Source organism: Peromyscus maniculatus, chromosome 8 (assembly GCF_049852395.1).
Source record: "Peromyscus maniculatus bairdii isolate BWxNUB_F1_BW_parent chromosome 8, HU_Pman_BW_mat_3.1, whole genome shotgun sequence".
NCBI classification, from domain to species: domain Eukaryota; kingdom Metazoa; phylum Chordata; class Mammalia; order Rodentia; family Cricetidae; genus Peromyscus; species Peromyscus maniculatus.
In genome coordinates this window covers 53,310,952-53,325,000 of record NC_134859.1, presented here as the reverse complement: position 1 = coordinate 53,325,000, position 14,049 = coordinate 53,310,952, and the positions used below count along the sequence as shown (strand labels likewise).

General features: G+C 45.2%; 1 protein-coding gene across 9 annotated transcripts in view; it reads right to left on the bottom strand.

Annotated features, from left to right (window-relative positions):
- The window catches only part of Myh10 (myosin heavy chain 10), a 164,877-nt gene that overhangs the window by 119,536 nt on the left and 31,292 nt on the right, over positions 1–14,049 (bottom strand). For all 9 annotated transcript variants that reach the window (XM_042282237.2, XM_015992360.3, XM_015992356.3 and 6 more), the window contains exon 2: positions 9,351–9,726. In XM_042282237.2, coding sequence (XP_042138171.1) covers positions 9,351–9,695 — 345 coding nt within the window. In that variant the 5' untranslated portion in view covers positions 9,696–9,726. The remainder of the gene's footprint in view (positions 1–9,350; positions 9,727–14,049) is intronic.

Below are 14,049 nucleotides of genomic sequence, written 5' to 3'. Positions count from 1 at the left end.
TTCATGATGATTCACCAAAAAGTTATAAAATTTCTATATCTCTATACACATAATAACAATGTGAGTGTGAGCAATACTGACAGGACTAAAAAAAGAAAGATTTCTCACAGTAACTGACAGATTTTAAAAGGATTTTTAAAAGATTTTAAAATCAGCCTGTCAGTGGTGGCGTAAACCTTTAATCCCAGCACTCAGGAGGCAGAGGCAGGTGGATCTCTGAGTTTGAGGCCAGCCTGGTCTTCAGAGTGAGTTCCAGGACAGCCAGGGCTACATAGTGAAATCCTGTCTCAAAACACCTCCATCCCCCCCGGACCCCCAAAAGAGAGAAGGGGGAAATTGTAGGACTTCTAAGATCAAAAGGCACTCCATACATACACTACTAGGCCCAACAACTTCAGGGGACACATGACTCCAAGCTTAACTTCTTCCACCCAAGTGACCACACAATGCAAGCTAAGGAGTTATGAAAGGACTTAGCCATTCAGGACACACTGTCTGATCACGGGGGCTTATGTTGAAATAACAAAGGAAGCCTGAAAATCCCGTGTTTGGAAATTAAGTAATTCATTTCTAAATAGCACATGGAATCAAAGAAAACATTCTCATTATTTTTAATTGAATGATAATTCAACATAATAAAACTGACAGAATACTGCCAAAGCAATAGGATGAAATTTATAGCTTTGAAAGCATTATTAGAAAATGACCACTAAAAACGACGAGGCACTTATGGTAGAGTCAACAATGAACAAACGAATCCACAGAAAGTAAAAACAATTGTGTAAAAGTAGGTAAGGAGGTAGACACACAGGCAGGAAGAATAAATAGAAAGGATCACAACAAATCAAATATCTAGATTTGAACCTCAGGGGAGAGTCATTTTAAAAAATAGGAAAGATTGCTGATCTCAAGAATGAAGGGCCAGGAATACACTCAGTGGTAGATTGCCTGCCCAGTGTGTGAGGACCAGGCTCCGGGTCTAGCCCAGTATTGGAGAAAATCAGAAAGAGAAGGGAGAAAAAAGAGAAATCGCTACAAGTTAAAAACTCCCCATCAGGGACTATTATCAAACATTTACACCAACAAATTTAAAAGTGTCCGTGAACTGGACAAACTTCTAGAGAAACATAATTATCAGCTGAATCAAAGTAAATCTGGGATGTGGCAGATCTATCAAGGGGAAAAAAAAAAAACTGCCCCTAAGGAAAACTCCATCATTGTTTGTAAAAGAACGTGAGTCCTGTGGTGATTTGAAAGAAAATAAATAAATAAAAGATGCTTTTAAAAAATATGAACATAGCTTATAAATAGAGAAAAATAAACAATTGAATAAAAGAGTTTATGAGGAATTAAGGTTATTTTTGTAAATATCTAATTTCTTCCCAAGTTGGTTTGTAAAAATCCCAATTAAAATTTTAACAGGGCTTTACGCAGCACGTTTGTGAAAAATGACAAGTGACACTAAAATGATATTGACCTGAGAAGGATCTACCAACCATAAACAATTGTCACAAACCAAACTGAAGGCCCGCTGGGTGTGGTGGTGGTGGTGAGCTCTATCCCAGCAGACCCAGGCAAGGCAGGAGTGAGTTCCAGGCCAGCCAGGGTAATGAGACCCTGTCTCAAGACGGTGAGGGGGCTGCTACACTGTGTCGATACACTAATGACAGGAGTCAAGAACATTTATGGGGCTGGGCAGTGGTGGTGCACACCTTTAATCCAAGTGTGGTGATATTTTATTTGTGTGTTAATAAATAAAGCTTGACTGGAGATCAGGGGGAAAAGGCCAGCCATTTTAAGTAAACAAAGAAGTCAGGCAGTACATATCCTTAATCCTTTAGCTGGCAGGATCTCTGTGTGTTCAAGGCCACACTAGGGAACAGAGCCAAGCGTGGTGACACAAGCCTTTAATACCAGTACCAACCGTAGAGACCTGGAAGTCTGTACAGACAGTGACAGAGCTGTGTAGGAAGAGGAAGTGAGGTAGCTGCTCTAAGAGCCAATGAGAGGGCAGAAAAGCAAGGCATATAAGCCTGGGCAGACAGGAAGTCACACTCCTTGGAAGCTGTGGAGTTGGTGAGGTGAGGTTAGCTGGTGGCTTTCCATATTTCCTTGATCTCTCTAAGGCTTTAACCCAAATTTCTGGCTCCGTGTTTTTTTATTTAATAAGACCATTTAGAAATTTGTCTACATCCCAGCACTTGGGAGGCAGAGGCAGGCGGATCTCTGTGAGTTTGAGGCCAGCCTGGTCTACAGAGCAAGATCCAGGACAGGCACCAAAACTACACAGAGAAACCTTGTCTCGAAAAACCAAAAAAACAAAACAAAACAAAAAAACAAAACCAAAAACCAAAAACCAACCCCCCACCAGATGTGGTGGCACATGCCTGTAATCCCAACACTAAGGAGGTTGAGGCAGGAGGATCATGACTCCAGACCAATCCCAGTTCCATATCTGTTTCTGTATTTAATCTCCTGTGATTATGTTGTGTTGCCTGAGCACATGAAGGAAATCAGACTCACAGATCCTTGGTTGGGAAAGAGGAAACTGTCCCCCCCCCCAAAAAAAAAAACAAGAACAATTACAAACCCTCAAATTCTAGTACTGACAACAAAATACCATTGGCTTTCTTTTTCTTTCAAGTAACAGTTTCACTTTATTTTCAAGAAAATGTCTGCCAAGTCCCCCTGCGTAAGCAACCACAATTTACCTCTTAACCCTTCTATCACATAAAAATGCAGCCTATGAAAACAGCAGCCAGTGTAGCTTATAATTCAGATTACAACACGCACGCTGTTGGTCAGGCAACCATCACACGTCCCTACACAGCAGAAGCGGTAACGCGCATTTGGTGTTTAAATAGGTGTACTCTCAAGGGGTGAGATTGAATAAAATCAATCATTTTTCTTGCTCTATCCAGGACATTCTCCAGTAAAACTGGATTCATTTTTCAAACTACCCACAAAGCTCGGTGAAGGAAAGAACCTGTGAACACAGCTGACAGTCACGACCTGCACCCATGAGAAGTTGTCATGATTTAGTGATCGCTGCCCTGGGACCGACCACACGAGCGTCAGTGGGGAAGGGAACGGACAGAACGATCACGAGAGTGGTTCTGACCTCTTGGTTCCCTGTGAAGGAGTTAAGGAAACCTCACTGACCACACTGTGAAAACTACTGAACTACATCCACACAGAACAGTGTGGCTCCATCTTTAAAACGTAACGCCAAGCAAACAAAACCCACAGACACCGCATGAGACTCATTTACATGAAAACATAAAACCAGGCAAAGCTAAGCTATAGCGTGACAGGTGTGCAGCATCATGAGGTAACAAAACACACTGGGAGATTTTAACACATTTCTTTCCTAACTGGCAAACTGAGCCGAATATTAGACTTCAGAAGTTTTGTGTCTGCGGGTGCACAGACCTAGGGAGGCCAGAGGACAAGCTCCGGCCTTGTTCCTCAGCCACTATCTACATGGTTTGTTTATTCATTCATTCATTCACTCACTCACTCACTCATTCATTCATTTATTCAATTAATTTTTTGAGATTGGATCTCTCACTGGCCTTCATTCATTCTTTCTTTCATTTATTTATTTATTTATTTATTTATTTATTTATTTATTTATTTATTTATTTATTTGAGGTCGGGTCTCTCACTGGCCTGGAACTCAGGATGGCTGGTCAGCAAGCCCCAGGGATCTATATGTGCCACCACGCCTGGCTTTTTTTTTTTTTTTTTAAAGATTTATTTATTTATTATGTATACAGTGTTCTGTCTGAATGTATGCCTGAATGTCAGAAGAGGGCATCAGATCTCATTATAGACAGTTATGAGCCACCATGTGGTTGCTGGGAATTGGACTAAAGACCTCTGGAAGAGCAGCCAGTGCTCTTAACCTCGGAGCCATCTCTCCAGCCCCAACGCACCTGGCTTCTTTATGTGGGTTTTGGATGCTGAACTGAGGTCTTCAATAAAAATAAGGATCTAGCCAGTCATGGTGGTGCACGCCTTTAACCCTAGCACTCAGGAGGCAGAGGCAGGGAACTCTGAGTTTGAGGTCAGCCTGGTCTACATAGTGAGTTCTAGGATAGACAGAGCTACATGGTGAGACCCTGTCTCTAAACAAACAAACAAATAAATAAACAAATGACAAAAATACAGATTGATAGATGAACACTATCTTTGTTTTATGGTTACTTTTAAAAATAATAGGAAAAAGATAACTAAGACTCACACTGGAAACTAAGCATGGTGGCACATGCCTGTGATCCCAGGACCTGGGAGCTGGAACAGGAGGAGCAGGAGGTCGAGACTTGCTTTTGTTGCACAGTGAGTTTGCGGCTATCCTGGTCAACTAAATACCATGCCTTCGAAGGCCAAGGAACTGGGGCTGAGAGGACAGGCCAGTAAGTGCTTGCCTTCAAAGTATAAGCCTGGACCCCAACACACTCATAAAGAAAGTTAGGCATAGTCGGATGCATCGCCAATCCAGGCGCTGGAGACAGGTAGACAGATCCCTGGAGGTCCCTGACCTGCCAGTCTGGCCAAATTGATGTGCTCCAGGTTTAGTGAGAGACTCTGTCTCCAAAAATAAGGTAAATGGGGGCTGCAAAGATGGCTCAGTGGTTAGAGCACTTACTGCTCTTCCAGAGGACTGGGATCGGTTCCCAGCACCCACACAGCTGCTCACAGTTACCTGCAACTCCAACTCTCTTCTGGCCTCCACAGGCAGATAGGCAGGCATGCACACAGCACATGTACATACATGCAAACAAAACATATAAAATAAAAATAAATGTTTTTTTTTTTTTGGTTTTTCGAGACAGGGTTTCTCTGTGTAGCTTTGCGCCTTTCCTGGAACTCACTTGGTAGCCCAGGCTGGCCTCGAACTCACAGAGATCCGCCTGGCTCTGCCTCCCAAGTGCTGGGATTAAAGGCGTGCGCCACCACCGCCCGGCCAAATAAATGTTTTTTAAAATAGGTAAACAGTGATTGAGAAAGAGACCTGATGTTGACCTTTAGCCTTCAGTCACACATGCATGTGCACACACGAACATGTACATATAACACTCACACAAATAAATAACAGGAAAAACAAGACGACAACAACCAAACCCAGCCTGTAGTCCAAGCACTGAAGAAGCAGAGGCAGGAGAATAGCTGTAAATTTGAGACTACCCTGATCTATATAACAAGCTCCAGACCAGCAAAGGGCTACATAAGGAGATCCCGCCTCAAAATTACCAGAAACAAACAAAGCAAAAGGGGAAAAAAAAACTTTGTAAATGTTAAAACCTCACCTTTAATGTTCCAAAGACTGCAGAAGTCAACAGAAATTAGAAAACACTAAAACTGAGTAACAACACACGACGTCTCAAATCTGTGAGGTGAGCTGGAGCCGTACTGAAGAGAGCTTTACAGTTTTAAGTGGATTTTGTAGGAGAGAAGATGGAAATTAGTGATGTGAGAATTCGGCTATCAGGGAGAATAAGTCCAAAGAAAGGAAAAATCTACCCGCAGCCAAGCCTGTCCGAAGGAAGCTGTTTTATCTTACCCACACAACATGGCCAGAGCGCAGACTGTCTGTCTCTACCGCGGCACCTCAGCTGACAGCTTCAACTACCCAGTTAGTTCCGAACAAGCAGAGGAAGTCAGGGGCAGCAGCTCTCCCAACCCCACTGCCAACTGCTCCAAACATCCTCCATCCTCCCTAGCCCCTGCTGTGAACTTAATACTTTGAAAACAAAACTCAAATTGTCCTTTTGTGCAGACCTAGAAGCCATGACTTGAAAAGAACTCAGAAATTCACTTAGATTGTCCCCAAGTTAGGTTGGAGGAAAGAAAAATATACACACAAAACAGCCGCAGAGACTATGAATTATCATGAGGAATGTTTACAAATGTTCATGCATGTATATGCACTTGTGTGCATGTGTGAAGAACAGAGGTTGACATCAGGGATCCACCTCTATTGTTCTCAATTTTCTTCTTATTTTCTAGATTGATTTATTTATATGTATGAACGCTTTGCCTGCACATATGTACGTACAACACAACATGCTCAATTCTTTGAGGCAGGGTCTCTCATGGAACCTGCTCACTGATTGGCTAGACTGGCCGGCTGGCAAGCCGCCCCCTCCCCATGCCCCTGGCTCGGCCTTGGAATGCTGAGCCAGGTATGGACTATCACCAGCTTTTCATTGAGTGCTGAGGACACATCAAGCAGTTTATCCACTGAAGTCGCCTCCTCAGCTCTTTTTTTCTCTTATCCTTTCCCTTGTACCTAGGCAACATCCTTCCATCTCCTCTTTGTAGCCATCTACAGTTTCCACTGATGGAATTAAGGTAAAGCCTCCTACAGACGCAGCCTGGCTCCTTTCCACACTGATGCCCTTTACTGTGTGCACATGTGTACATGCATGCTTGTGTGTTTACATGTGCATGTGTGTGTTTACGTGTGCGTGTGTGTTTACGTGTGCATGCACGTGTGTGTGGGTGTGTGTGTGTGTGTGCGCGCGCGCGTGTGCATGCGCGTGTGCATGTGCGTGTGTGTGTGTGTGTGTGTGTGTGTGTGTGTGTGTGTGTGCATGCACAGGTTATAGGTCAGCCTCAGGTGCTGTTCCTCAGGACAGTAGTACTTATTTTTGTTGTTTTTGTTTTTCAAGACAGCGTTTCTCTGTGCAGCTCTGGCTGTCCTGGAACTCACTTTGTAGACCAGGCTGGCCTCAAACTCACGGACAGCCTCCTGTCTCTGGACCCCCACCCAACCCCCACAGTGCTGGGATTAAAGGCATGCGCCTGCACCGCCACTGCCGCCGCCGCCGCCGCCGCCGCCGCCACCACCTGGCTGTACTTATTTTTGAGACAGGATCTTTCACTGAGACTTACGGCTCACCAATTAGGCTTGGAAGGGTGGCCAGCAAGCCCTAGAGATCCTCTGTCTCCACCTCCCCAGAGCTGGGACTAGGAGCTTGTGCCACTGTCCTGAGCTTTTCTGTGGGTTCTGGAATCAAACTTGGGTCCTCATGCTTACGTGAGCAGTACTTTATGCTAGAAGCTATCTTCCCAGGTCCCCCAGTACTTCTTGGTTGTATTTTCCACCTTTCCAGTTCTGCCTAAGTCACCGCAACAGGCCTCAATCCAAAACCGATGTGCTCTCAAATCTCCAGAGACCACAAAGCATCTGACGGCAACATCCTAAGACTCCTTCAGTCTCATGAACTCTGTCCTTTAGTGGCATTAAAACCACAGTCCTTGATCATTGTGGTTTGAATGAGAATGGCCCCATATGTTCATATATTTGAATGTTTAGTCACCAAGGAGTGGAACAGTTTGGGAAGGGTTAGAAGGTGTGGCCTTGTTGGAGGTTTCAAAAGCCCACACCTGTATGGTCTGTCCTGGTCCAGAGAGTGCTTTCTCTCTCTCTCTCTCTCTCTCTCTCTCTCTCTCTCTCTCTCTCTCTCTCTCTCTCTCTCCCTCTCTCTTCCTGCTGCCTGTGGATTAGGATGCAAAGCTCTCAGCTACTGCTCCAGCATCATGCCTCTGCTTCCCACCATGATCATGGACCAACTCTCTAAAACTGTAAGCAAGCTCCCAACTGACTGCTTTTTTTTTTTCTTTTATGAGTTCTCACAGCAATAGAACAGTAAGACAATCTCTGGCCCTTCGACCCAGACCTTAATTCCTCCTCAGCCTGACCCTAAGATGGTCACCAAGCTGCACTCTCACAGATACCAGTTGCCCAGTCCTCACAGGCCTACAGCTAAGTCTTTTCCACAGCAGGAAAAGCCACTGTTCCCCCATCTCTGCTGGATGCCCATCACTATTCCTGGGCTGTTCTCTTTTCCTTGGTCCCTCCTCTTCTCCAAGGCTGTCTGCACTCCCAGCCCTGCAGGCTCTTTCTGTATCCTCTCTTTCTGTATCCTACCTCACAGAGGAAAAGGAGGAGGAGGTGGAGGGGGCTCGAAACCTGCTCATTTTCAGCCTCTCCTCTGCTGGTTCCCTTTAGCAGCAGGGCTCCACTCCAAATGCTGCCTTGCCAAAGAGCCCTGCACCGACCCACTGGGGTACCCATTCTGCTTCTAGCCTACTTAATAACCGTGCTCATTTCCTTAGAGGACATCTCACAAATACAGGGCACTGGGTTGCCCCCAGACGACAGTTTGTGCTTGGTAATATTACTTAAATGCACTGGTTCCTTGGGAACACTGGTTCCAACTGACTGAGTTTTGAATTACTTGTAAGCTTCAAGTAGCATGTTTTTGGTATAAAATTCAACCACCTTTCCCCCATTTCAGGCCATTATTCCGTCAACTTTCCTGTGTCTCTTCCTTCTAAATTGGTCCTAGTCTCATCCCCGCCACCATTCCACTTTTGGTGTCACCTGCCTGTCATTTCCTCAAACCTATTTGTCACTCTAGATTTGTTTGGTTACTATTTTTTCAATTTCTTATTGTATGTGTGCAGGTGTTTTGCCTCCATGTACGACTGTGTACCACTTGTATGCCTGGTGCCCAGGGAGACCATCAGAGGGCATCAAATCCCCTGAAACTGAAGTCACATACAGCTGGTTGTGAACCGCCCTGTGGGTGCTGAGAATCAAACCTGGTCCTCTGGAAGAGCAGCCAATGCTCTTCACCCTTGAATCATCGCTCTAGCCCTTGCTACTTTCTGAAACAGGTCTTACTCTTTAGCCAAGGCTGGCCTCTAACTCACGGAAATCCTCCTGCCCTGGGCCCCCAGGTGCCGGAATAACAGGCAAGAACCATGGCATCCAACCCATTCTAGATTCTTTGCAGGATTCAGCATTCTTCCTCTGCCTTGCCCTGAATTATTTTCAGCAGCTTCTATACAAAGACATGATCAGTAACCGCAACATAAATGCCGCCACAGGACAACCACAGCCTCAAGCTCATCCCCAACCGCTTCCTCTTAAAAGCCTCAGCATTCATCCTTCCTGCTTCCCTTCATCCAAGTGAAGCTGTTCTTGCTCTCCACCCAAGCCTCTGAGCCCTCTGGGTCCTCCTGGAAATGAACTCTTAGGTATGAAATTCCCTGGCCTTTTGGCCACATGCTCCCTCACATGTCTTCCTCCAGAGCACCCTTTAAAAGTCTTCAAACACCATTTCATCATATCTAATCACAGACGGAATCACTTAAACCTAGCATTGTTGAAATCAGAAGAAAATCAGGAACTGTTCAAGCAAAAAAAAATCTTTCCACCTTTAACAGATACAATGTCAAAAGGGTGTGGGACTCTCTAGTCAAGCAATGTGTAGAATGTAAATTACATAACTTCCCAGGTAACCCTCCCCGGGTTATAGACAAGGAATACTCACGTAGATAAGTCCTGAATAGTAGCGGTCCTTCAGATTATGTAAAACAGAAGCCTCATTCAAGCAGGTCAACTCCGCCATATCCTCCACCTTGGAGAACTTGGGTGGGTTCATCTTCTGAATGTCATCTTTGTTGACCATCGCTTTCTTGCCATTCTCTGCCAGCTCCACCATGACTTCATCGCCCCGTTCTTCTTTGATACTAGCTGCCTCAAAACCATGGCGTTCCGATGGGATCCACACCAGCTTTTTAGCTGTCCAATCAGCTTGAGTGGCAGGGTTGTAGATGACAGCCCTGTCCACAAAGAGATACCTCTCCGGATCCTCCAGTCCAGTTCTCTGGGCCATTGTAAACAGAAGGATCCAAAAGTAATTGCCTCTAGAAGAGAAGGGCAAAATTAGATGCTTGTGAAATATAAAATAGTTTACAAGTTTGACTTTCTAAGAAACATAAAGCAAAAGCCTCGATAAACATAAAACACACAGTTAAAGAGCCGAGCATCCAGTACATCCCCACAGCCACACTACTCCGTCTTCCAAGGTAAACTTCAGGGGTAACCACTAATCATGACTCTGGTTGTCTTGATGACCATTCAAGATCTGCCCTCAGTTACCAAGCGCAGACGCAAACAACCAAGCTTCGGTGTGACCGTTTTCTCTCTCTGTCTCCTCCTTCACCCTCACCACAAATGAAGCCGAGTTATGAAGGGGAAGGCGAGAGAGGAAAAATAAAACAAAGATACACAGCAAAAGGCCCCGGAGTGGTACTGGAATTATTGTGACCACAGGCCAGAGCTACAAAAACACATACGATGGCCAGAGAGTAAGGAAGCAGGTCCAGGGTGTAGCTCGGTGGTGGAGCATTTGACTGGCACGCACATGGCCCTGGGTTCCATCCCCCGAGTACAGAAGTGGAGAAGAGAGAGACGGACACACGCAGTGAGACTGTATGAATGAATGAAGAGCTAAATTATGCCTTCCAGTTCACCTTCAGATAAGACTCAAGGCGATAGCTTCCCTATGGCCCTTTAGTCTGTGACACCACAGAAGACAATTACACCTTGGCTTCCACCAAGCCTTTCAAGTATGTGGTGGCACCTATTCAGGTCTCCATCTGTACCCACGACTGCCCCCGCTCCTGCATCTCCACCTTCGGCCCTCCTCACCCCTCACCTGAGTGCCCATGTGTTGTCCAACAGTTTCCTCTGGGATTAAACCATTCCATCCTACAGGAAGCCCCTTAAGCAGGAAGGTAAATAACTCAAAATAGCTTCAGAAGTCCCTGAAACTGGCCAGATTCACTAGGCCCCTCCCTGCCAGAGTAAGTAATAAAATCTGAGAGGCCCCCCACCCCACACCGATGCAGCAGAACTAAGCTATAAAGAAGACTCTCCCACAAGCTGAGGGGCTAAGAAGACTCTGAGGCCAGACCAGCTGCCTGGAAGCAGCAGAAGCCAGCCAAGCTGCCTGGAAGAGGGTTAGACCAACTGAGGCACCTGGAAAGGGCACTCCAAGCTGGTGAGCTGCCTGCAGGCTGTGCAGTGGGCTCCAAGTCCCCAGCTGTGAGCTGTCACCTGTGCTGGGGTGGGCCTTGGGGAGGCAGCTGTCTTTGAGTCCCTTCTGCTCCTGTAACCTCTCACCCAGTCCTGTAAGGAACCCCAATTAAACTCATTAGTTCACCAAGTTGAACTTGGGTGGTATCTGTACTTTGGTCTGTCATGGGCTCCCTGTCTGGGGTGAATAGAGGTGTGTGTTGCATCTCCCGAAAAAAAGGTTTTATAACACAATACCGTGTCTTCCATTAACAGTGTGTGGCCCCGGCCGGGCAGTGGTGGCGCACGCCTTTAATCCCAGCACTCGGGAGGCAGAGGCAGGTGGATCTTTGTGAGTTCGAGGCCAGCCTGGTCTACAGAGCGAGATCCAGGAAGGCGCAAAGCTACACAGAGAAACCCTGTCTTTTAAAAAAAAAAAAAAAAAAAAAAAAAAAAAAAAAAAAACAGTGTATGGCCCCAAAGCAAACCTAATATTACAGAAATTATCTAACCAGTACAGAAGAAAAGAATCATTAGTAACTTAAGCCATATTGAGGAAAGGTCTGTTCTGTGACTGTTACAACAGTCAGAGCTCAAAATGTAATTGGTTTATTTATTTAGTGCTCACTGACTATTGGTACGTAAGAAGCTAAGCAAATCTCTAGGCATGCCAGAGAGGCACCTCTCCCATACTTGGGCAATTAGTCTTCTGGATCAAAGGACATCACACACCTTTCTGATGTCACTTGTCGTTCTTCCTGACAGCGTCTTCCTAGAATCTGATAGCATATCAAACATTTCTTGCTCCTACTCCAATGTCCAAGTTATTCCAAAAGTCACAGGAAGTTTCTAAAACTTCATCCAAATCAACCCAAGAAACCAAGTACTGACTTTTACTCTATCAAATTTCTTCAGCTTCTCCCCTTTCCCCACCACACCAGAAATATTGGGGACTCTTGGTAGGCGAGAGGATCAATATAAGCCATCCTTTGTAGGTTGTATGGAAAAAAAAAATCATAAAGTCATCCAAAGTTGTAAATAGGTCATTTACCTCGAGTCTATAAATAAACCTCAAGCTCTATGAACTCCCTGAAATGGTGTAAACCATGCAGTACACTTCATGTGTGCATTTGTGTGTTATTTTAAGGAGACCACCCATAGCTTTCTTCAGATTCTCAAAGGGCTAGCTACACCCTGAAAGGTTAACCGCTGACAGCAGGCACAGCTCTAAGTCCTAGGAAGAGTCTATTCCAGTCAAACAGTCATAATCCTTCAGAAAATAGCTGTTACATGCAATGCATTGTAAAGGCCTATGCTCTGGAGCAAGAGGTCTCACACTGGGGCACGCACTGGCAGCACAAGGAAGGCTTATTAACATACAGACTGCGGACCCCCTTCCCAGAGTTCCTTATTCCCTGAGTCTGGGGCGAAGCTTAATTTCTATATCCCTCCCCCACCTTTCCTTTAATCTTTTTTTGTCTTTGTTGTTGTTGTTGAGACAGGGTCTCACTACATAGTCCTGAGTATCCTGGATCTCACTCTATAGACCAGGCTGGCCTCGAACTCACAGAGATCCACCTGCCTCTGCTTCCTGAGTGCTGGGATTAAAGGCATGGTGTCACTACACCTGGCTCCCCCATCTCTTAAATAAAAAAAAAGAAGAAAAAAAAAAGAATTTATTTTATATATATGAGTATTTTGCCTGCATGTATGTATGTGTACCACATGCAAGCTTGGCACCCACGGAGGCCAGAAGAGGGGGTGTCAGATCCCCTGAAACTAGAGCTACAGATGGTTGTGAGATACCAGGTGGGTGCTAGGAATCGAACCCCAGTCCTCTACAATAAACAAGTGCTCTTAACTGGTGAGCCATCTCTGCAGGCCACGCTCTGTACCTCTACGAGCTGACGAAGACGCCACGGGCGGGGACCACGGCTGAGAACCACTCTTCCACAGCGTTCTCTCGCCCGACTACAAACACAGTGGCGGTCCTATTTCCTAACTTAGACCTGCATTTGCTTCTTAGGCAAATACGAGAGAGAGGGCAACACAGAAAATATCTGTGGGCACACGGACAATCAGACGTATGGTGAGGACTGTGCTTAGCGGGTTGGTAACATATCTTTCCAGTTTTGACTGCGCAGTGGTAGAAAGTGTGCAGATCACCTCAGGAGAATTTGAGGGAAATAAGAGGCCACACCCTCCACATTTTGGAAGTGCAGACTATTAAATGTGGAAAAAATTCAATTGCAACAAGATGAGTTTATCTTATTCTTAGTTGGTTAGACTGCATATACGGCACTTTGGAACGCCTCCTGTTGTCTGTAAGTCTACATACATTAATTTTCCGTGGGTGTAGAAACAATCTTAAATTTGATAGGCAGCTATAAATTGGAATAACTTAGCAAGTCATTTCTATAGCAGGTCTAGAAAATGTAAATTGTGAAATTTTTGTTGCTTATCAAATGGGGACATTTAAATTTTATTGGTACATGTTTAAGATGCAGAAATGTTAATTTATTATAAAAAAAAACTAGTGGATTACAAAATTGCAATCACCACATGCTTCTAGTTTTCTGGGGAAAGATAACACACACACTTTTCATTTTTTTGAGCCCCAGGCAGCTGTCTTAGAAGTTCGTGTGTAGATGAGGGTGGTTTTGAACTCCTAAAGTTTCCGTTTCCACCTCTGGGATCACAGGTGTGTACCACCATGCCCAACTTCATTTACTTTTAAATGAAGTCAATTCTTTGGGTCTTCAGTTGAGCAGTAGATTACAAACTATTTTTATTTTTAACACTTTCAGATTTTTTTCTGCAACTAAACCCCATGGGGATGGTTACCTGTCCTTTGCTGTGTGGCACTGGTCAGTTAGTCTGGTCCCTGGGACATGACAGAGAATCCTGATCTACTTTACATAAATGGTCCCCATCTTTAAATTTCACTTCAACTTCCCCCAACCAAAACCCTTCCCTCCTGACCCAAATGCTACCCTTTCACACTTTCTTTTCAGGTCAGTCTAGCAATTTAATCCTTCCTTCTCCTTCGCCTCCTCGCCGGCTCTGCTGGCAGTCTCCTCGACCTACCTAGCCGGGCGGGCACCAGGAGGCTCCCGAGGCAGGTAGGAGGTGCTCCTGGGGCTGTTTAGTTCATCGACTGTGGGGCCAGC